At 41.6% G+C, this 23,303-nt stretch overlaps 2 protein-coding genes across 4 annotated transcripts in view; one reads left to right on the top strand and one right to left on the bottom strand.

Annotated features, from left to right (window-relative positions):
• macrod2 (mono-ADP ribosylhydrolase 2) overlaps positions 1 to 23,303 on the top strand; it is a 511,048-nt gene that overhangs the window by 69,545 nt on the left and 418,200 nt on the right. The gene's annotated exons all lie outside the window — the stretch shown is intronic.
• flrt3 (fibronectin leucine rich transmembrane 3) lies at positions 11,636 to 22,306 on the bottom strand. Its single transcript, XM_042501832.2, has 3 exons — positions 22,038 to 22,306; positions 15,870 to 16,578; positions 11,636 to 14,831 (listed from the first exon to the last, which is right to left on the bottom strand). Exon 3 carries the CDS (start codon positions 14,787 to 14,789, stop codon positions 12,837 to 12,839), a length of 1,953 nt encoding a protein of 650 aa, XP_042357766.1. The 5' UTR covers positions 14,790 to 14,831; positions 15,870 to 16,578; positions 22,038 to 22,306; the 3' UTR covers positions 11,636 to 12,836.

Below are 23,303 nucleotides of genomic sequence, written 5' to 3'. Positions count from 1 at the left end.
TGTCGATCTTTTTCTTGGTCTCTCCCTCTCTCTATTCTTCCATAGCTTAAAATGCCACCATGATCGTGCGCTGGCCCTATGAAAGAAGCACTCTGACTGTATTGTAAACTCAAGTCCTTGAGCCTCAACAAAAGATGCCTTTAGCACAGACATTCCTCCATGTCTCTCTCATTACACAACAGCTAAGTGAAGAACCCTGCTCCTTTTCAGCAGCCTCTGCGATCTGAATTAAACCTGCTAATTGCTGTCTCTTAAATGACAGGCATCCAATGAGGCCCATTGTCTTGGCTGAGTATCCAGTCAATACTTTAGCCATTTGTTCTGCTGATTGGCAGTCTCTGGCAATATTGCCTTGTGCTCTATTATATTGACGTATTTTTCTGTTATTATCGCTGGATTTATTGGATGTGACCCGTGAATATTTTAATCTAAGGCTGAAAGACAGACGGACTGCAGCCTTGGGGGCTGGAGGGGCAGATGTTAGTCATTTGAGTACCCAGTGTGCCGAAGAGAAAAATAGCAATGGCTTTCATGCACTATATTGTAATTACACAACTGAATGCAGAGAAGGCAAAAAAACTACTGTATGTTATTATTATTCCATAGGTCCTTATGTACAGTATGTCTTGTTGTACCTGTTGACCTTACTATGAGTGTGTCTGTAAGTACTGTGCAACCTCCCAGTTTCTCATTTCACCATGCAGAGAAATTTGTCACCATGACAAATTCTTCTGCATTTATCGCACTTATCGATTAAAGCGACTCTCATTTTGACTCTGAAATACCATTTCCTCATCAGGACGTGGTCACACTGTTCACCTTCACAGTGTTTAGTATTCTGGCTGGCCGTGATTAAGCACAGAGGAGCCGGCTCACATTGAGTTTCACCGCCAACGTGTGCAGTCACCCACCCTGGCCCACTCCAGGGCATGAAACAATGGCCGCCACATTAAAGGTTTCAATTAATCACCCTCAAAGAAGATTTGCATTTCTCAAGGATTTCTTTAGATGATGTAAATGTAAGGCCAACTTTATATTCAAATCACACTTAGTGTGAAATGTGAGCTCAAATGGTCATTGAAATGACAAATTTCACAAAGCAAAGAAACCAATGGTGATAATACATCTTCTACGCTCTGTCAAATACACATTAAAGCTGCTCAAATTAACTGCACCTCAGGACAAGACCAGGAGTCAGGGAAATGAGCAAGCAATCTAAGCAAACCACCAAGCGGTACATTTTTACCCTGTAATAGAAGAGGCTCAAACATAAGTAAATGTTTGGTTCTATTGTACTCATTAAAAATTCATCACATTTACCAGAGTCAACTGAGGCCATGTGTTTGTCCGTTTCGGGCCATGCGGGTCGGATCTGTGGTGACAGACGGTGGCTTTGTGTGGTTAGGGAGTTGGCGGGTGACCCCAGAAAGAGCACCTGTCCAAGAGTGGACCTGCTGCTCGCTGTGTTTTGCCTTTTGGTGGGTTTGGCATTAACCCCACTGTCATGTTCCTCTCTCCTCGCTACCCTCTCACCCCTGCCCTAAGACATACATAACCTGCCAGATCTGCTCTGTCATCACGGGATTAATTAAAATGCTACACAGCAAAGCCAGTGGATCCCCTCGGGGCTGTGGTATATGCATGGATGACATACACTCGTGTGAGCGCCCACATAGACACACACATAGTCCCGTCTGAGATAGTGCCAGGTTGTCGTGTTTAGTCACCTCAGGGGACGCATAACCAAATGATCACCTCCAGTGATGGATGGACAGGTCTCACCTCAGCATCCCCTTTTTTGAATGTGTTGTCCAATAATTCTTTGGCCATATTTGTAATGTGAGGCCTTAGTTATGCTTGACTAAGTGAATTTGCCCAAAACTATGACCATCTGTCTCATGCCGACGATTTGCATTTGCATAGTTTTTCTTTCAGTGACAACTAGTCGTCAGAAGTTGCAGATACCTCTCATTGTTGTTTAATTCATGCCTCTCTCACAAGGCACATTATTCATTTGAAGGCATTCAAATAAATTGAGAAGAAAAGGGGGTTACTTATTTATCCCAGACCCCAGTGATGCCCAGGCAGAGAGACAATAGAGGTGAGGGATACTAAATGAATTCTGTTGTCCTGTGTGCTATCCCTGGCTATCAACATAATTTGATTAGTGACCTGGTAACTATGACTGTGTGGGACCTCTTCATTCAAGTCCACTGGGGCTCCTAGGGCAAGAGTCCATGTTACAGGGCTCGACCCCCCTCCATTGCGACCCTGCCCTCGTGTCATGTATACACACAACCAGGCGGCTGGGTGATTAATGACCAAGCTCGTGGTGCCATTGACAACTTCTGGTGACTACACAAAAGCCATCACCCTTGTCACATTAGCACCGATCTGGGAACATTTGGCCGTATGCCTCTGCCTGAAACAAAAGGAATATATGTTGGACAGATGTATGTATATAGAGCATATCTGCCTCAAGCTCAGCATTGTCCTTAGTAAAAAAAAAAAAACCTCATTATTTCAGTATTCTTGTATTTTTTCTTAGACAGGCTAAGCTTTCGGTTGGCCTCTGCACCACAAACAGTAGAATCCCTCTGTATTAACATCATCTGCTCAGCGTGCGCTTCTTGGCATGTCCTGATTTCATTAGCGCACTTCTTCCATCAATGCACGTCTTCTTCGTCAGTTGTGTCTCTTGCTAATAATAATCCAGCATAATTAGAAAATGAAGAATGGGCCTGCCAGCATTCCCAGCAGTGTTTTTCTGAAACTGGAAACTTTCCTCTTCTCCCTAAGTTTTTGTTTAAATGAAATGTCTGCATATTAAAGGAGATGAATAATTAGTAGCCTAAAAGCTTCTGGTTGTATTAAATTTTCATCTGACTCCTGAAGAGCTTTAATTTGTGAGGTGCGCACAATCTTTGGTTTATTAGGTGGAAAGGGGAACAGTAAAAAAAATAAAAAGGATATCATTTTTAAATGTGATTGTTTTCCCCTGATGAAACAGAAGCCAAACCGAGATCATGTACATGAACGTCGATGCTGTCTGTTCTCCCAACATTTCACAGTGTATTATTCACATCTATCTGTCCTCTACAGTGAGAGTGAAGTGTGAATTAATAAGCTCCATCTACTTCGTCTACAGTATCCTGTTTTCACCGTAGATATCACCTTTAATAAGAATTGTTGTTAATGACATCTGTGGTTCAGGTGTAACCTTTAGCACTTCAACACGCTGTCTGTATGCCTCACTCTCACAACACTAAGAACAGGTGGGGTGTCTTTCAAAAATTTCCCAAGACATTTTCATTTTACTTTTCAAGCTTTCTATAAATGCATTCACTGGATCCACAATTAAATCCTCTGACGGTGAAGATATGAGTGCCAGAATCTGTCAACGCCGCATATGGCTGACGCATATACAGGTGTCAGCTGGTTGCTCTGTCTGTCTTTAAAGAGGATGTAAAGTATGATTTCCAGATTGTAAACATTATCAATGCAGCCAAGCTCTGGTTGCAGGGGGATCGTGTGCTGCTTCTACTCAAAAATCAGTTAAAAAAAAAATACTGTTGAGTTGAGTTTAATGCTCGACACTAATGCTACACCTACACGAACCATTTTGACAGCTTGCTTGTTAGCACCTGTAAAACACACACATGGAAATAACTTGAGAAAGAGGGATAAGTCCTAATGATTAATCTAACAATTTGATCTTTATTCCTTTATTGCAATTTGAAGAAAAAACATCCCTACCATCGACCCTCAACAGAGACTGCTTATGCATATGTCCCAGATAATACCAATATTTGACCAAACCCCTTGATCAATATTTTAGGGTTGACAATTTGTGCACAATGAGATTTTTGATAAAAATATATCAGGAATGACTCAGTGGGAAAAGGCAAATACAAGTATGACAGTCCTGTACGTTTAGAAAATTACATCACTTTCCTGTAATGCAGCCACTAAAACCAGGAAAAGACAACACTATGATATCCAAAGACCATCTCTAGACTCATATCACAGTATTGTTATAAGATGCATATACTGCCCAGCCCTAGCTGTAACTAGCCATTATTGATTTTTTAATTTTTTTGGAAAACCGACCAAGGCGATGTCTTCAAATTGCTTGTTTTGTTTGACCAAGTTTCTTAAACCAAAAGATTCATTTGTTTGTTTGTTTGTTTGTTTATTTTAATTATTTTGTAATGATAAAAACAAAATTGATAGAAGCAGCAAATCATCAAATTTTAGATACCTAAACCAGAGAATATTTGACCTTTTTACTTGATAAATGACTTACATTATTAATCCATTTTCAAAAATGTTGACTCGTCATTACTAGTAGACTAGTAGAAGTAGATTACTTCTTGTGTTCAGTATACTATTTGCAACAAAGGGATTACAAAGCATCCCAAGAAATCAGTGGAAAGTTAGATATGGTAGCATTGCCAGATGTTAGTTTAAGCTGCGTGAGTGCCATGGTGTCTATAGTCACACACATCAGCATGTTAACTTGAGCAGGTTTTAAGCAGCAGCAAGCTTAGGATTACAGTGGCTTAGATCCGTTGACCTCTCCCTCTCACCAGGCCAGTGTATGACTGGATTGAAATAGATTCAGCAGACTTTTATTCAAAAACAAAAGAATTTCTCCTTATCCTTCTTTTCCCACCCCCTCCCTTTCCTTCCTTTTTGGATTCTCAAATTCCTTGAAATGAAAAATGATTCTTTCTTTCTTGGTATTTTGTACAACAGACGGGCCCATTTTGCCCCCTCCCTCAATGGGGAGGAAATGAGTTGTGGGAGCAGATTCCTCTCACACAGAGATCTCAGTAATCGCGTGGCTGCGTGTCACCAGCGCACCACAGTGACAGCAGCTTTTAATTAATCCCACATCCCAGCACCCTGCCCTGCCCATTGGTGGCTTCTCCCCCAAACTTTTTCCCTCTTAACTTTCTCTCTGTGTGTTTGACTGTGTGTGTTTGGATGGTGTGGTGGGGGGGCTCTCTGACTGCAGTCTCTCAACCTGCTGCAGCGTTGTGTGCATAACTTGTAAAGTTACAGGATGACACCGCTGTCACTTTTCCACACTTCTGAAAGCGGGAGACAGCCCACTAACTGCGTTCACGTGTTTAAACCCTCCAATGTCAGCTCCACCAACTCTGTCTCCAAGAGTTTGGTTACTCCGACTGAAAATATGCGAGTACACCAAGTTCACATGAAAAGTTAATAACCCTTTGTGGTGGTTGGCCTACACTGGGACAGGGGATGTTACCCCCTTTGCTGCACTGCAGTGATCTCATGTCAAGGTGCTTGAGGACGGCGAAATAATGATGCCTTGAAGTGTCTGTGTTCTCCTTCTGGTGCCCTGATGAATGGTGACAGGTTGTATTTACAATCCTAAAAGATGCTGACACCGCTGAATTCTACACCTCTTGGAGAAGTACCAAAACATTGCTACCCTTGAGCAAATGTCTATGTGTTAGTCCCCGGCTGAGGTGTGGAGGAGCGGCTGTCTGAGTGAATAGGGGGGGATGATGAACTTCTCTGGAGAGATGAACCGAGTTCTCGCCTGAAGGTCAAACTTTCAAAAGGGTAATATCAGACCTGCTGAAGTAGACTTCTGTCCTGCTCAGTCTTCTTCCCCAAAACATCTTGTGGAGAGTCAGGCGTTTGAGTGGAAGAATTGAAGCCTCAGCATGTAATTGATATCATTTACATTGACCTTCTTACTACATCAATATTGTTTAGCAGACTTGGTTAAGACAATAGTATTTGATGGTCAACGTGCAATGCTTCCTGCCATTACTGATTAGCTAATTATGCAAGGTTGCTGCGTTTTCTGTGTATTCCCTCCTGAGAGTGAACAAGAAAGCTGCACACAAACACTGCAGATACAAACCTTGGCTGGCTGTTCAGTATGACTTGACTGTAGCCAGCATTAGGTTAGCAAAGTGGACAGAACTTGCATGCGATTAGGCTGTCAACATCTGAAAATAATGAGCTGCAGACAGATGCACATTGGCATGCAAATACTGTACTGACATTTAAAGCTGGCTTAACATAAATGAGAGAAGAGAATGGATCGAAGAGAAGCGTTGGCCCCCCGCTGCAGATCTACTGGGGGGGTAATGGACAAGTTGGACCCCTAGAAACCTTTTGGAATGAAATAATTATTCCCCTGCATCAGACTTCATGGACAAATGGGACTGAGGGTCGATTAAGTTCTAAGGGGGACGTGGTGTTGATCTCATAAAGGGCATCAGGAGATGTATGGCCTCTTACTAGATCATTTAAACCACTTAATGGAGGACAGGAATTAATGGCTGCCATAGAACAGAGTCAATTATATGGATATTTTCATAACATATTGTGTATAATTCATAGTGTAATGGCACAGACACCAATCAGCCCCTGTGCTTTTGTTTTGGTTATAGCCTGTTTTAAATGAGGTTATTGACTGGATTTTTGGGGTTATAGAATAAGTTGCTGTCTTCATACAGTGATATAGATGTGCTGTCATTGTCCGCCATTGTGGGGTGCACAGTCTTGATGGCGGTGGCTCTTGTTAATTTGCATTAATGTCAGATAATTTAGAGTTGCGATGGATGTATGTGCACGCCTTGTGCTCTCAGGCAAAAAATTGGATTCATTAAGAAGACGGAGGAGCTGGTTAGGTTTTTTGGCCCCGTGGTTTCAGGTCACTGAGTAATGTGAAGAGATGGAGAGGGTCTTGGCCCGCAGGATGGGGAGGGGCTGGTCAGAGACAGAGTGGAGGGGACAATACCCCCACACAGGCGCACATCACTCACACTGACAAGTCTCTCACCGGACACACTGTTTTCGCCTCCGCTCTTTTACAGCTAGAACAGACTGTGCCTGTGACTGAGAGCGACAAAGTCACATGACAGTCTTGGGACGGCTGTGAAGCAGGGAGGCGATGGCTTTAGGTTATTCTGCTTGTACGCATATCAATCAGTGTGATTGTCTGTTTGTGTTAATTAGATGTGTGAACAACATGCAAAGGTTCAGATGAAAAGGCAAGTAGTCACAACTGCTAAAACAGTCATAATTACACATAGACAAAGCACGCTCACTCATGCAGACATTTGCATGGGTTAGCATGAGCGTCTCATTGTCAGATGTAATCATGACTGAGTGATGAAAATGACTTGAATATCAAAAACATCCTGTCCCTTTTGTTTAAGACTCAGGCTGTCAGTTTCCACCTCCTTTAGTTCTCTGCAGAATGTACAGGAAAAGTCAAATGACAGTCACAAGATTTTTTGAGTCTTTGACAATCCCTCCCCAATCTGCACTTCCATCAAACACGCTCATTAGCATGAATCTCTGGGACCACAGTTAGATGTCCACAAGCATGTTTGCATTTCAGCACACTTGAATAAAAAATGGAATTTGATCAAGATGTATGTGACCATAAAATGTGTGCCAGAGGATAAACATAAAGAGCAATTACTTCACATCAGAGCATCAACATTCACTTTCTTTTTTCTTTTTTTTTTATCCCTTGCACACATGAACACACACAGTATGTGCAGATTTAATACACTGGCAAAAGTGCAGACTTTGTGGGAGGCCCCTGAGCCTCGGTTTGGCTTCTGACCTCACCACCACTCCGCACAAGGCCATTAAATCATGGGTCTGTTTGATGTGCAAGCTGTGTGCAGCAGGATGTGAGGGAACAGCAAGCGCCCCTTTTATTTTTGTTTTGAATGTGTGGTCGTTTTTGGCATACTAGTCTATGCGTTAATGAAGCACTTTTTTTAGTTTAAAACCAAAGGGCTCTTACTCTGTGGTAAACCCTTTTTAGAACACGTTTTCTTTTTTTTTCGTCTACATTATGATAGTTAAATAGTGTGTGAACTGGGGACTCACTAAAAACTTTAATATTTCATCTGGATGGGCATGGTTTTGCAGGAGCAGGACACTGCAGTGCATGCTTCATCGAGCTCTGTAACTGTCTCAGCCCGTGAGAGCACACACATACTTTAAATGATAACCTATGTGCACCTTTGTAAGAATTTACAAACAAAATCCTTAATCATTTTGGTTTGATAAAAATATGAATTCTGAGTTAGTGTCAAAGTATGGGGTAGTTTAATTTCTAAAGCTTAGAAAATCAGGCAGACTAAACTGAATAATACACACATACAATATGAGATCATATATGAGATTTACTTGATGTATGTCTTGATGTATTTTTGAATTTCCCCTCTGGGGATCAGTAAAGGATTATCTTATTTTTAGTATGATGGCATACAGAATATATTATTAATGTTTTTCTAAAATTCGTATATTTGGTCTTACACTTATGTACATAGAAATTAATAGTCTGCCTTGTAAGCCCGTTTAAACCGGGTATCAAGATATTACATTGATATCAGAATCCCGACCTCCCATCTTAGTAGATTTTTGTTGTTGGACATAATTAAGTTCATCTGAATATCAATATATTTTAGTACTAATTGTACATATTTTCTATTATAATGTTATGATGGTCAATTTGAGAATTTATCAGCAGCGAGGTAAAAGTAATGAAAATGAAAATCTGTTGCGGTCATGTTGCAGCCGTGCCAGCAGTACAAGGAGCAGATATCTAAGTGTATTTTTTCTTTTATAAATGAATGACCATAAAAAATGAAGAATCATCTCTGTTTGAAGTGACAGTTAGGCACGAGGTCTCCTGTAAATTAAATCTTGGGGTCAAGGAAAAGATTAGAGAAATAAACAAGTGTTTAGGGTACATTTCTCTCGGCTATTTTATCCAAAAAGTGATGAGACAACCCAATGTGAGCCAACGAAATGCTCATCAGGCATACAGCACTTAATGTGATGCAGGAAGTCAGGCTCCGCCCCCGGGTGAAATACAACGTTTTTAGGGAGTCCCATGTGCAGAGTATTTAACCATAAGAATTCAATAACTCTGACACATTGCTGTTTATCTAATTGTTAAATGCGTGCCAAATCCAAGCAATTTCTCTTATTTGTACAATTTCCTGTTTTCTTTGAACCAAATCAAAAGCGCCAATTGGTCCTTTCTGTATTAACTCATTGGTTTAACCTTATGCTGTGAGCCTTTGTGTGATTCTGAGAGTAATTAAGCCATTAGCGAAACACCTGGCCTTTTCTTCGTAGTGTTTTCTCCCATCATTTCTGGCGTCCCTGTTTAGAATGCCCTGTAATGAATGCCAGGGGGGTCTCTCCCGAGCAGAGCATCCTTATGGTGGACAGGTTTCCTATCAGAGTCCCTGATGACTGGCTATGTTTTGCGGGCACTAATATGCATCCATTTTTCATCTCTTGAGATCGTTGAACTGAGTCTGACCTTACCTCACCGACCTCTAATCAGTCAAAGGGTCACATGGCATGAGCTTTTTTTGATGCTACTAATGGTGCTGACGGAGACGAACCATACCCGGCTATGGGCAATGGTGAGGTCATCCAGGGGCACTTTGATACGAGGATCTATAGGAATGCAAATGTGACCGACCGCCTGACCAGTACATTACAATAGGCCTGGAGCAGACAGTGCAGCTGCCACCATTAGTTTTAATCTCTGGGTTACATAAAAGACAAACATAATTAGGTGCTGTGTGTGTCACACAGGAGACAAATGCATGTGGCATCTTGTGTTGTTTGAAGACTTGTCTGACCTCAGTGAGAACATGAGAGTGATTAAGGAACAGTTTAAAAGGACAGATGGGTCAAGGGTCATGAGTGATAAGTGAGGTCACACGGGGTCATCAGAAGTCTGGTTCATCAATTTTGCCTCATACTTGGGTCAGCCAAACTGCACAAAGCTGCTCCGGTTAATCTATTATTTTCAGTGAAAGTCACAACAATAGCATGCTCCTTTCACTATTTGGCTAAACTGTAATTTATCACACAGGTGAGAAAAATGTGAGAGTGGCTTGCTTATTCTCAGAGCCTTATGTGGTCAGCATACTTTAGTCACTACAAACCCCCGCAAGTGATTAACTTCCCAAAGCTCGTCAATAACACATAAAAGATTGCTGTTCCAGTGAAAGAAAATGCAGTGATCTCATTGATACGCTATTTTTTTTTGTAGCCATTCTGGCTCAAAACTAAATCTTGAAACATTTTGAGAGGTTCTTGCAATTAATAAACATATGGACACCCTGCTCACTTTTCCATTTCTCAACATTTGTTGAGCCACCTCATTCATCAGCGAGAGGCTGATGCTGTGAAGCCAGCTGAGATCTGCTTTCTGCTTGGCCGATAATAGCAATGAGAAAACTGTTAGTCTTTCTTGTTGAGTTTAATTTACCTAAAAGCAGATTGTACCAAGTTTTGTTTTTTATGTTTCTGTAGAAGGCCACCATAAAACGTGTGATTAATGTCATTTCTGACAATGATGCTTTGCTCACTTTGGCATTAAATAATAAAAATGACTAACAAGGTTTTATCATGTTTTCTTTTTCATTACGAAAGTAAGATAGGACTAAGGCTAACTATTGACAGCCTTCACATGGAAACTATTACTATTCAGTTTTCTTAAAGTAGACTGGATGTTTACTTTAATTCCAAGTTAATGTGATATATATTTAGTGTAAAGGGCAGGGTTAGTGTATACTTAAGGTTTGGATAGCGTGTGCAGCTTTTAGCGGCTCCTCTAACTGTAATTAAAGCTTTCCCTGTGTTAAGAGCTTGTGGGTGTGTGAATGTGGGGACGCGACATTTTTTGTGATGCACACTGAATACTTATGTGCTTTTGTGTAGGAGTACGGTCAGTGCTCCAGTCTAGTGAGTATAATCCGAAATGCATTAACTTTATGTTAGCTTACACAAGATGGTCCGTTGGATGCATTTGTAAAATGGACTAATAGACTATTTTACTGCTTTTGCATGTGTACCTTTTCATGGGCCCTTGCCCGGGTGAGCTGCAACCATGTCATTAAGTGTGCTGCTTGGAGCCTAGAACAGTGTATATATACTCTGTCCTCTGCAGGGACGGGCATCCCCATCAGGGTCTGCCTGTACTACCCTCCATATGGTGCCACGTCATTAGTTTTGTGTTGCCCTGGTGCCTTGGAGGTTCATCAAACCCCTGAGTCCAATCTCTCCACAGCCTATTTCTACTCTACTGTGACATTTCTCTCTCTGGCCAATCGGATAAGTCACACATGGCTTCACCACACGAAAGAACAACAGCAGCCTCAAGCAGATGTTGCTCTGCAGACTGCCCATGGAGTGGAAAACTGGGTTTCAAGAACAGTATCTTGGTTATTGTTAAAGAGTTCACTGTGTCTTGGAAGGGGAGAATGTGGTCATAGTGCTATGAGCTAATGCCTCAGTTTGGATCGTTGTGAAGGATAAAAATGCAGTAAGTTATATTTTTCATCTCCAAGCATTTTAAGACTGTGCGCTCTAGACAGTAAGATGAGATATGAATGAATAAAACAGCTCCCCTGTAGCCTTCTTTTTTTTTTACTCCAGGGCAGTTCACATTTTACAAAGATATAATTCTCTTGAGTAGAACAAAATAAATTGAGCAATCACAGCAAAGCATGATGGGATAATCGTGATTTAACAGAACAATGAAAAGTATTTTGAGTGGGATTTGGTGTACTCAAGGTAAGAACGAGCAAAGTTATTTTTGTCCACTTTTATTCTGTAATATGACCAATATTTTTCATATTCAAGTGTGTATGAAAAAAGTCACTGGTTTCTTAAAAAGCTAAATACAAGAAGCATTGGATCAAGGCACATACAAGACTGGCCAAAGGGCATACAATGCACTTTGGTTTTCAATTGTTAAGAACAGTTAACTTCAAATTGTGGAAACATAATAGTGTGTTCAGTTGGAAAATAATACAAAATAATACTCATAACAAGGAGTTGCTGACACTGTGGTAATTCTAATGAAAGCCAACATGTTTTGTCTTTTTGGCCTGGTGACTAGAATGACGTATGGTACATGGTACTAAAGAATGCCGCCATTGTCGTTTGGCCATTGTTGGCTTGTACAAATAGAGATAGTGGGGGGTCCTCTGTGTCAGCCTGTCCAGCCTTAATGTTTTGAGGAGCAGAGAGCTCCTTAAGGTCGGTGTGCTTTATCTGCCCTGTGCTGTGGTCTACAATCCTATTAGAAACACTGGAACCCTGCTCGGGCCGCTTTGCTGTGTTTCCTCTTCTTGCAAAACAGAAAGAAAAATTACACACTGAACAAAGCAGAGAAATAAAGCATGGCACCTCATCTTTAGTTATTCATACTCCATATCAGGTGAATACTAGAGCAAGACTCTTGGTCCTTATAATGAGGAAACAGCTACTGACTGCTCACTCTTTCGGAGGGCAACATACCTGCTTTGCGAATTAGTTGATCAGCTGTGCCTTAGTTTACTTCATGTCTTTTTTTTTTGCCTTTTTGTTTGTTTTGTTTGTCAGACAGCCACAAAGTTAAAAGAATGACCTGTGCTTATACTACAAGGTTTTCTAAGGTCTGATTGTTCAACACAGCAATGAAAACCCACTTTCACAGTTGACAAGTCATCATATCTCAGTAGAACACAGAGTTTCTTTTAGTTGGTCGATAACCTTAAGCAAAGGTAATACAGTACAAATTACTACAAATTCCTAAAATATAGAATTGCAGTTAGTTACAATACCCACTGATGGTTCAGTGATGGCCTGCAACTGGAACGTTCTTCCGTCCTCATAAAATGTCCTTAAATATAAATTATATGGCAAATGTACAGAACATTGCTTCCTTAGTCTTATAGATCCAGTGTTTTGTAAAAGTCTTGCCACTCTGTTTATGTCACGCACTCCGTGAATGGCCATGCGCAATATCATGAATGGGAATGATCTGAATCTGGTATTCCACTGTCTCTGTAGCTCCTGTTGTTAATACTGTTGTCGGTGTGTGGGCTTTTGTATAAAGTCAGGCCATTAGGTGGGAAAATCGTGTGTATCACAAACTCCTCCTTGGATACAGGCAGGTGATTTATAGGAATCATTTGAAAAGAAGTCTCTCGTATTTCTAGGATGGAGGTGTCCTTCTTAGTGCCGGCCTCAGCATAGTCATCCTTTCTCCGACGGCCTTTGTTGTAGGTGCAGTTCCTGGAAAAAAGTGAACCGTTCCTGTGGACATACCAACACACCAGTGCCAACATGATTATTGCCAAAAGAGCCACAGCCCCTCCAATGATAGCAGCCAAAGGCAGACTGGAATTTTTGTAAGGCTCCTTCTCCTGCTCTCTGTTTAGAGTCGTAGTTGGGTTGTATGATTTATGAGAACCAGTCTCAGTCTCGATGCAAACAGGGGTCTCATCTGACAGGTAAATGTTGCTAGTCTCCATGGGAACCATGCATATCCTATAGGAAGACTCTGGCTCCAGCGCTGTGAGCAGGTACTCCTTCCTCTCCCCCTGCACAATGGTCTCAGTGATGGAGCCAAAGGCAGGGCTGTGTCCCAGCTTTAGCCAGCTGAGCCGCAGGGCAGTCATGGGCTGCGACACCCTCCATGATATGTGTATTGCATCAGCACTACTTGACTTCACACTGATGGTGATGATCTTTCTGCCCGAAGAGGTGGTAGTGCTGTGGTAATTCTTACCAACGTCAGGCCCTTTTACCACAGGTCTTTTAGTCACAAACGAGGGCCACTGCGGCTGTGTGGGGCGTAAAGTGTTGGAGACTGTGCTTGTTTCATACGTGGGGTTGAGTTCTGAATCCGTGCAGTCAAACATGTCTGTAGTTAGGTCTTTAATTGCCATGCCTTTGACCTTATCAGGACCTTGGCACATGAAGCCACGTACATTCACCTTAGCCGGCAGCGACCGCAGCCAGTCTCGCACCCATTTCATCTTGCAAGTGCATTGCCAGGGGTTGTTGCGTAGCAGGAGCTGTGTGAGATTGTCCAGATCTTCAAATACACCCTGTGGGAGGCTGCTCAGGTTGTTGCCAGACAGGTCCAGGCGATACAGCTGCCTAAGGAAGGCAAATGCCCCAGGCGGGACTCGATTAATGTGATTATCTTGTAGCTGCAGCTTCTCCAAACTGTTGCCGGGCAAGTTGGCTGGCGGCATTGTCAACGAGTTCCTCACTAGTGAAAGCTCAGTCAGGTTGATCAGGTTGATGAGAGCCATCTCCCCAATCCCACGGTTGTTAAGCAGGTTACCATCCAGGATTAGTCGCTTCAGGTTGATGAGATCTTGCAGCGACTGCTCTGAGATGGAGGAAATGCGGTTGTCATCAAAGCGCAGCTCCTCAATGCTCATGGGTAGGCCTAAAGGGATGGTACTTAGGTGGTTTCGGGAGAGAAATAGCAGTCTGAGGTGATTACTGTCCCTGAAGGCCCCCTCCTCTATGCTGACTGCGGATACAGAGTTATCATCCAGGTGTAGTTCCTCAATGTAGGGAATCTGAGCTAAAGAGGCATGGGTAATCATCCGAACATTGTTCTCCTGAAGGTGGAGCTCTTTCAGCCCAAGAGGAAGATTTGTGGGGAACTCATCGAGATTGTTGCAGTAAAGGTAGATCTTCTCCACATATGTCAGCCTGCGGAGCTCTGCAGGAATGCCCGAACTCTTGATGCGATTGTTTTGCAGAAAGAGCACTGTAGCATCCTGGGGTATACCAGTTGGGATGGAAGTCAGGCCACGGTCATTGCAGTAGATGAAGGTCCCATCACAGCGGCAGGCTGAGGGACATGAGGCGGAGGTCACTAGGGGGTTAGCAAGACCCAGCAGCAGCCCAACCCGGGTGAGGAAGAGGATAAAGGCCTTGCATTGACGCACCATCTTGAAGCTGTGTTGCCTGGCAGTCTAATCACTCAAGGGCCCCTGGGGAGAAGACACAAGGGTACATTTAATGCACAAGGCCTTTAAAGGAGAGCCAAATTCCTGTTCTCATAATTGCTGGGTGTTTGAAATGCTGCCTGCAGCACTTTCTAGATTAAATAACTGCTGAAAGAATCAGTTTAAAATCCTCCTATTAAATTCATGTGAATTGATTATTAGGATTGCCAGACAGTAAAAATAAAATGAAACAGTTCTTCCCCTGCAATAATCTGTTTTCTTCAGAACTGTCTTAATGTCACCTATAGATTTCTAGGATTAAAAGTTCAAAAAGTAACCTGCATTAGAAACTGAACTGCTTTTTAAGAAATGTTCCAACTTCAGAGTTTTGTGAATTGAATCTCTGTGTGACTGCTTTTTGGACCCGACTTGTGAAATTTAATAGCTCTCCCTAGTTGTTTTACACATTTCTGTATCTCAAGGCTGCCTTTCATCGCTACAGGCCACGAGAGTGAACAAAGTCAGGCTTTGTTGATGAACTGGTGTGGAACCGACATACTCTTAAGTCCTGTTAGATCATTACCCATGCCTTTCACTATTCAAATTCTGTGGTTTAACTGGCCTCTTACAAGGTAGGGGAAAAATGTTTCTCCTCACAGAAAAGAGGTTTGAGAGGTCTTCAGCACGTTGAGATCTAAGAGGGACTTGTTTTTCTGAGGTTACAAGATGAAATTTGTAAGCCTCATTTATCCTCCCACAGTGCTGTTAATGATCTTTGTTGTAGCTGTGATGTGTTTAAAACGTACCTAATTAAGTAAATCAATCTTATTAAAAAAAGAAGGTATAAAATTTCACAATTCATAAATGTACAACAAGTAGCCTTGAAATTAACAAAACCAAAGTGAAAAGCAGAGGGTCTCTTTTTTCATCATGGATGTTTAGTTCCCCTTTTAATTAGGCTAATACTGATTTATTGCTTTAATTATGCATTCCTGCCATGACCTCTCTTCCTGCACGTCTCATTAGAAATTGTGGTCTAGTCAGTGAAGTGGAAAGAAGCAAAGCCATCCGTATTTGTCATACCTGATTTATACGATGTGGTTAATCCTTTCCAGCCGCCAAAAAATCCAATCAAGATTTCCTCTTGAATTTGCTTTTATCCTTTCTCAAAGGAAAAGTTTGTCCGAGAGGTTTCTGGTGATATCCTGACCTGGTCAGTGTTTGCTGAGCTGATCCTTGTTTGGACGATGACCTCCTCTGTGTAGTCAGAGGCTCATGCTTTCAATGCCTTTACCATGGCAGATAAGCCTGAGGAAAAAGTATCCCCCTCTCACTGACAAAACACGCGCTCTCAGGTAATATTAAAAAAATCCTAATGGCTGCTGAGCTCAACAGCCATAACTGCAAACGAGATTTTTGGGGTGTTGTATAGTGCTCCGCGTGTAGGACGGGGCGAGCTTTAGCAAAGGCTCCTTTCTGCAATCAAGCCCAGCAGGCATGATGAGTTGACACAAAGCTGGTCTGAGCCATGCCAATCCCCTGTGCCACAGGCTCAATGTCGGCCTGTTCACTTGTGTACTCCAGGTCTTCAGGTAACCCAGAATCCTCTGCTCCCTTGTCGAGCTTGTGTACACATTAATCCAGGGCTCTGGTCCCTTTTCCCGAAGCAGATAACCAATGTTCTCCTTTCCTCTAAGGAGCAAAACAGGGCAGGGTGCTTATCCTTCTGGGCCCAGCCTCCCTCACGCATCTGCAGCTCGACTCATACTGTGCACTCCTCACACCTGGGATGCTGAAAAATAACCAGAGAAAAACATATTTAGTGCCCACATTTAGACAGTGCAAAATAATGTTTACAGTATCAGGCAACAAGACAGTAATCTTACAGGATTGATAATACATTTATTTTGCATATTTGTGTTAGTTATACCTCATTTTTTCATTATTTTCTTCTTTAAGTCTGATAAAAAAAAATAAGGATATCACTCTGAAACCTCAAGTGAACTCGATGTTGATGCTGAGGAAATCAGATTAGGTTTAGGAATATGTTTGATACTGATCTTTGACCTTCCTTACATTGTGAATTTTTATTTAGAAATACCCCTTTCTTCTAGTTTATGATTTAGCCTGTTGACCTTTTACAGCCCATTACTCTTAAAGACCACATTTCTGTTCTATGGTGATACAAGAAAGAATGTGTGTGCATACGAAAGACAACAGTGATCTAGACCCCGAACACAATGGCTGAGGGTGGAGTCCCTGGGCCCCCTTTGAGTCCAGTTCATTACCAGAAAACTAGTCCTGCGATTTTAAAAAAAGAAAAAAAAAAGAAAAAGCAGTCTGCTAGTTACGAACATGACTAGTCCAGATTCCACACAGGAGAGGAAACATGGATCCAGCTGATGCTCACTGAATTACTTGTATTGTTAAAAAGCGCCTATGACAAATGAGGCCCATTTGACTTTTTGTCTGGAAAAGAGGACGTATCCATCCCTGTCACTCCCAGCTACTCTCTGTGACCTCTTCCCCCTACCCCATCCTCTATGAATACTGTTTCTGTTTGTAAAAATAGAATTTCCTTTGCCAAAGAAAATGTTATGTATGTCCTCTGACAACACAATAGCTTTGCGCCCTTATATGTTACCATTCCTGTGACCTGCTGGCAGCCAGCGTTTGCTGTAAAACATGTAAAGGTAAATTAGGAACAAGGGGCCCGGCCATTTAACAGTTGTAGCCCATGACAAGGAGAAGATTAGGGAATTGAGAGGCTTGAAACTCGATTACAACTCCTGAGATGCTGTCTAATAATAACACCCCCCCCTTCCTTCTGTTCCATCTAAACACAGCCCCTTAGTCCAGTATTACATTAGTTGTAGATTAGAGTCCGGGGGAAAAGCACCAGATGTGACCTCTACTAACTTCTGCAATAAAGGAGTCTGACAAAGGAGAGAAAAAAAAAGATGAAATTCAGTAATGGAGTTTTAGAAAATGGCGGGATGATAGAGGGATATGTGCTGTCTGTCTGTTGGAATGAACTTTTAATGCAGCACTTAGTCAAGCTATTTCAATTTTAAATAGCCCTTTTCACCTCATTTTGTAAAGTTCTCCATCCTCTGAATATTGTTAAGTGTGTAGTCTTGATTTGAATCCTTGAATTCTTCGCATTACATAAAAGAAAGTAATTGTCTCTGCGTTTCTATCTTATCACAAAAACCCAGCAAGACCTCTCTGCACTTGGAATAATAGGCTTTTAAGGACGTGAGACGGGATGATTCTCTGCATAAATAGCCACATATATGATATTTGATGTTGCCTTTCTGTGGCCACTACAACTCTGTTATCTGCTGAGATCACAAAATCTGACTCAGTGTCTGCTGCAGGGGGCAAGGGACACAAGAATTCATTTATGGACACTGGTGTAAATAACATCAGAAAAAGCAAAAGCAAAACAGGCCTCAGTGTGACGTTATATTGATGGTGATTTATCAGATGTCTGCCTTGAACCAAGCACATCACGTTTACTTTACGAGGAGCCCACTCAGGCCTGGATGCTTGGCTGTTTTTTCCCCCTTTTCTTTTTCCATGCTCATCGGATTTCAGGAGAGTGGCCTCTCTCCATTGTTCGCTACAAGGCAAGCATGTGGACCTTGTAGCCTCAACAGAGGGGGTTTAGGTATTAAAACATTTTATTCGGGCAATTTAGAAATGCCTCTGCTTAACACAGTCTATTTTACAAGCCCATATAATGCATTTACTAATAACGGATACCCACGAAAATGTACGCATCAGCACGCACACACATGCTTTGTTCATGTGCACACAATCATTTTGAGGGCAACGGAGGCTGAGTTTAACATTTTTAGTGATGGATGTCTTTCTCCATCGTTCTAATAGGCTCCGCCGGCCAACAGGAGATTTCTCTTTCAGTCAAAGTGGCTTCTGCTTCATTTAATCTGAACTGGCAAAGTTAAATTGAGCATCCTGGTAAAATTGTGTGTGTGCGTGTGTGTGTGTACAGCTAGTTACCTTTCAGTGCAGAGCGTGGGAGGCTCACACAAAGCTGGACACTGATAGCCATTGTGAGCTCAACATGCATAAATGCACATTAGTCTGCAATAACAGAGCCCAAGACTTTGTGCCCTCTAGTCATACACTGCACAAGAAAGGCTTTGGCAAACCTCAAATAGAAACAATTTCATGCCTGTCAAAAGTATTGCAGATTATAATGACTTTTAGTTCCGTAAAATACAGAATAATATTACATAGGCTGCATTTTGAGGGGGGGAGCCGTAGAAGTAGTAATGGCTGACTGTTAAATTATTCATGAGCCCTGAAATTAATTTTGAACCACAGTAGAGCTCTCCATTGGGAAATCAATGTTGTTTGTATCTGCTGTTGATTATTTATTCTAATTCATAATATAGTTTTGAAATATGATTGATTGCAGACAATATTGCTTTTGTGGCTTTTATATATATATATATATATATATATATATATATATATATATATATATATATATATATATATATAAGATTTTGGTCTTGATTTTTATTTTTTTTTACGATTCAGTGGGTCAGATAAAAACAACAGTATTGTGTTCAAATATTTTGTTTCATGATTTTCTGCTTTTAACCGAGGGCGAGTCTTTATCTGTTTTTGTGTCCCATGTGCCTGCAATTGATTTACATATTAGTAAGTTCTATGTCAAGACACCAGGCAGCGGCCTGCTGTGGTGCCGAGACACAACGAAACATTCATGGTCACTTCTGAATTCACAGACACAGGACACGTTAAAGCCGGAGAGAAAATGGGTAAAAAGCTGTGATAGTTCAACAGATTTGGTATGTGGCCTCCTGGCGCTGTCTTTAGATGGGCTGACCAGATGATACTTTTGCTGGCCCATTAAGAGCACAAGAGAGGCCTGGGACAGGCGGGGGTCTCTCTTTTGTAACAGCCTGAAAGGAGAGATCTGTAGCAGCTGCAGTGGTTTTTTCCCCACATGGGGGTGGTAGGCACTGCAAGATGAAATGTGTGTGTGTGTCTCTATATGTGACAAGTAAACAGCAAAACACTGAATACCTAAGTTTAAGCTGCTCATAGGAGCCCATCTCAGCACAGGCCAGACACCTACCTACAATACAGGGATTTGTTAACCTCCCTACTCGCCCATCTAGTTTTTCCTGAGTCATAGCGATCGCAATGTTTTTTTTTTCCTGCAGTATTTATGCTTTGCAGCCATGTTTACAGCTTCACTTTGAGGAACCAATTTAAAATGATTCGATTTTTATAGCTTGGAAAAGATGGCAAAAGAGACATGTCAGCGATTTAATAAATTATGAAAAGAACAGAATTAGGGCTTCTCGGAGTCCAGTGTCGAATCTGAAATAATGTCTTGGTAGTTATGAAAGTCTTATTATTACTTTTTTTCCCTAACACAGTCATCCATATTTTATGCTTTTACTTTTCTGGCAATAGAAGATTCTGTCTGTAGTGACCTGGTTTGTTTTTAATCTGCAGTGTGAATTCCCTCCGAAAGCAAATGACTGGGGACTTTTGCCTGAGGCAGTCATCAGTGAAGACAATTGGGTCTGTCCTCCTGTCTGCTATTAACAGGCTTTTTATTTCTTTGTTGTTCTGCCTGTTTAAGAGACAAAGAGCTAACATTACACTGCCTGACAATTAAAGTTGAGTTTGGATACCAATACATAGTGATTTACGATAATCAGGCTTTAGGCCTAAATATATACACTGGGGAACGTATCTATATCTATATCTATACATCATGTTTTTGTTTAAAGCCTGGATGACCTTATGTCTCATGAAGATAAAAGGCTATGTTAAATTGGATTAACAACTGTCCCTGCCCTGGTGTTGCCAATAATACTCCCAGCTTAATACAGTGCATGACAATTTAAGGCGCTCACTTTATTGCATGGATATAATAGGATAAATATCAGGTTTGGATGGAGGGAGAAAGAACAGGGTATTTGATTCATTAGCACCATACACTGACATTAGAGTGCCAGTCGTTCATATGATCAGGAGGTATTATCTTACTGTAAACCGCGTTTATTCCTGGATGCCTATTAATACGCCAGTCATAATAGAGCTGCCACTGCACACATCTGTCAAATTATTGGTTTTGAGGCATCGTTAATGTAACATTACAGTATGCTATGTATAAATGAGCCGCTGCTTATGTGCGAAACTTCCATGGATTTGATTTTGTGCATTTTCTGGGGACCTTCATGACTGCGCCCTAAAGATCTCACAACGTATGGTGTTTTTTTAGGGGGGGGTGGGGGTGGGGGGGTCCGTATTATCTGCAGACAAGCTTACAGTTGCACACAGTACATTTCAATGGAGAAGGGCATGAATAGAAGTGATCCGAGGCGTCCAGACAGTGACGCTGGAGACGCATTTAGCGGAGTTTCTTTAGCTGCCCCTTCATGTCCAACTCCGCGGGATCTGCACTGCAATTTCAGATGCACACCGGGGTGTCTTCTCGAGCTGCGACGCCGAGACTAAATCTCACAGCCCCTCTAATCCTATCAAGTTTGCGTATTCAACACTGTTTATTTCCCCACTGGTTTGAAGGAAAACGAGAAGCTGAAATGAAATAAGGAACAGAAAGATTTTAAACGCCCCTGTTGCTCTCTTAAGTGCTTTTTTTTTAAAACCATGTTACTAATGTGAGGCGGAGTGTGAATGTGATCGAGAAGCAAATTTAGAGTGTCACGACACAAAATGTATGTGTACGGACAGAAAAACGGGAGAGAAAGACAGAGATGTGGTGTTTGTGGGGGACGCAGCACAGGACCGAAGCAGCAAGTTGCAGGCACGAGAGGGACTTCAGATGACGAGATAGACGAATAATGTGTTTAAGTAGGATTTTTTTTTTATCTGCCGAGCTGAGCAGAATGACTTGCAGTGCGTAAACTAACAGCTCTATTTGATTATTTGAATGAAAAGTGCGCTCGTGATATTTTTTTTCTCACTATCGCATCGCTTAAAGCGTTACTACGGCTGTGACACATCCACATCAGCGAAAAAAAATCACCTGAGCCGAGGGTTAAAAAACTAAAGAAAAACGAGGGGGGAAAGAGGGCAACTAATTAAGATACAAGCAACTCCTGAGGATCCCGCATGACTTTGAATTCCTTCTGCCAGAAAGACGATCCAAAAAAAGATGAAAAAGATGCATTCCCAACAGGATTGTACCAGCAAAAAAAACAACAACACACTTACCTCTATAATCAACCAAAAAAAATTGGAAAAGTAACAGGTATCCTCATAAATTGGGGTTCGCAACAGGGGAAAAAATAATAATCCAGTCCAGGCTATGAGGATTTAAATTCAGATCCAAAAAAACTCCTCTCACTCTCAAGACTATAGTTATAGTTGGAGTTTATCTTTAGCAGCACTGCTATGTTTACTGGTGCCCCTCACACACATACACAATCTGTAGGCTGTGCAAGGACGTAGGTGCACGGGTAGATCTCAATACAAATGTGGAGTTGTGTTTGCCTCTAGCTTCAATAGAGCACTGATGTCATCTGGAGGAGGGGCCTCTCTCTCTCTCTCTCTCTCTCTCTCTCTCTCTCTCTCTCTCTCTCTCTCTCTCTCTCTCTCTCTGTTTGGGAGAAGCATAGGAAAAAATGCAGTGTTGCATGGATACACTAGGGGGAGTGGAGGAAAGGGGAACTTTGCTCACATCCTTTTCAGATGTGTGCACTTAAGGGAGTGAATAGTCACTGGTTGGAAAACAGTGTTCACTGTCAGAAAAAAGAGGAAGAGGAGGGGAAAAAATTGGAAATGTACAGTATGCTTGTCACCGTTAGTAAGAATGAGAGAAACACAGAGCCTTTTACTCGCTCTGGTTTGTTTTAGACCACATGTGGTGTTTTGTTAGCTCCATTTAAATGATCATTTGCATATTTGTTTGAGATGTGTCAGGATAATTCATGATTAGTTTTTTTTTTGGCATCAGGGGCTTCATTACTGATGTTGTGATTTGTCAATTAGCTCTGTCGCAGGTGTTCTTTTTTTATCTAGACGTCCTAAATGTCTTTTTAGGAAGGAGAAAAAAATGTTCCACGATTGTAAACCCAAATTATTTTGTCCAAGCAAGTGTAAAAAGTCTAATCTAAAATTCTAATAAAAACTTTGCCTTTTTGAAGCAGACTGGCTGCTTAAAAAAAACTTTGACAGGTAATGAATATTTTATGATGTTGTCACAGTTGAACCAGAATAATTAATAACAAGAATTTCGAATTGTGCTATTTTTTTTAATATATGTTGTGTATATATGTGTGTACATTTATACATGATGGACATGTTTGTCGCCCCGCAAACCTGAACCATTCTCACTTTTGCCCCTTTGTGCTCTCTGTTTGACCCTCTTTGGTTTCATGTTTAAATGATTCCAAATAGTGGGTTTGCTCCCTCATAGGCCCAAAGCAGCAGTGAGTCACCCTGTTAGTCAAAGGGGTCGCACAGCAGAGCTGACCCAGC

The sequence above is a fragment of the Plectropomus leopardus genome, chromosome 13 (genome assembly GCF_026936395.1).
Source record: "Plectropomus leopardus strain MGB_pleo_1.0 chromosome 13, ASM2693639v1, whole genome shotgun sequence".
Lineage (NCBI taxonomy): Eukaryota > Metazoa > Chordata > Actinopteri > Perciformes > Serranidae > Plectropomus > Plectropomus leopardus.
The sequence above is the reverse complement of the archived record's forward strand: the minus strand, read 5'-3'. Positions and strand labels throughout refer to the sequence as shown.

What these genes read in the sequence shown, in the direction of transcription:
- flrt3 (XM_042501832.2), bottom strand. Translation starts at nt 14,789, where the DNA reads ATGGTGCGTCAATGCAAGGCCTTTATCCTCTTCCTCACCCGGGTTGGG.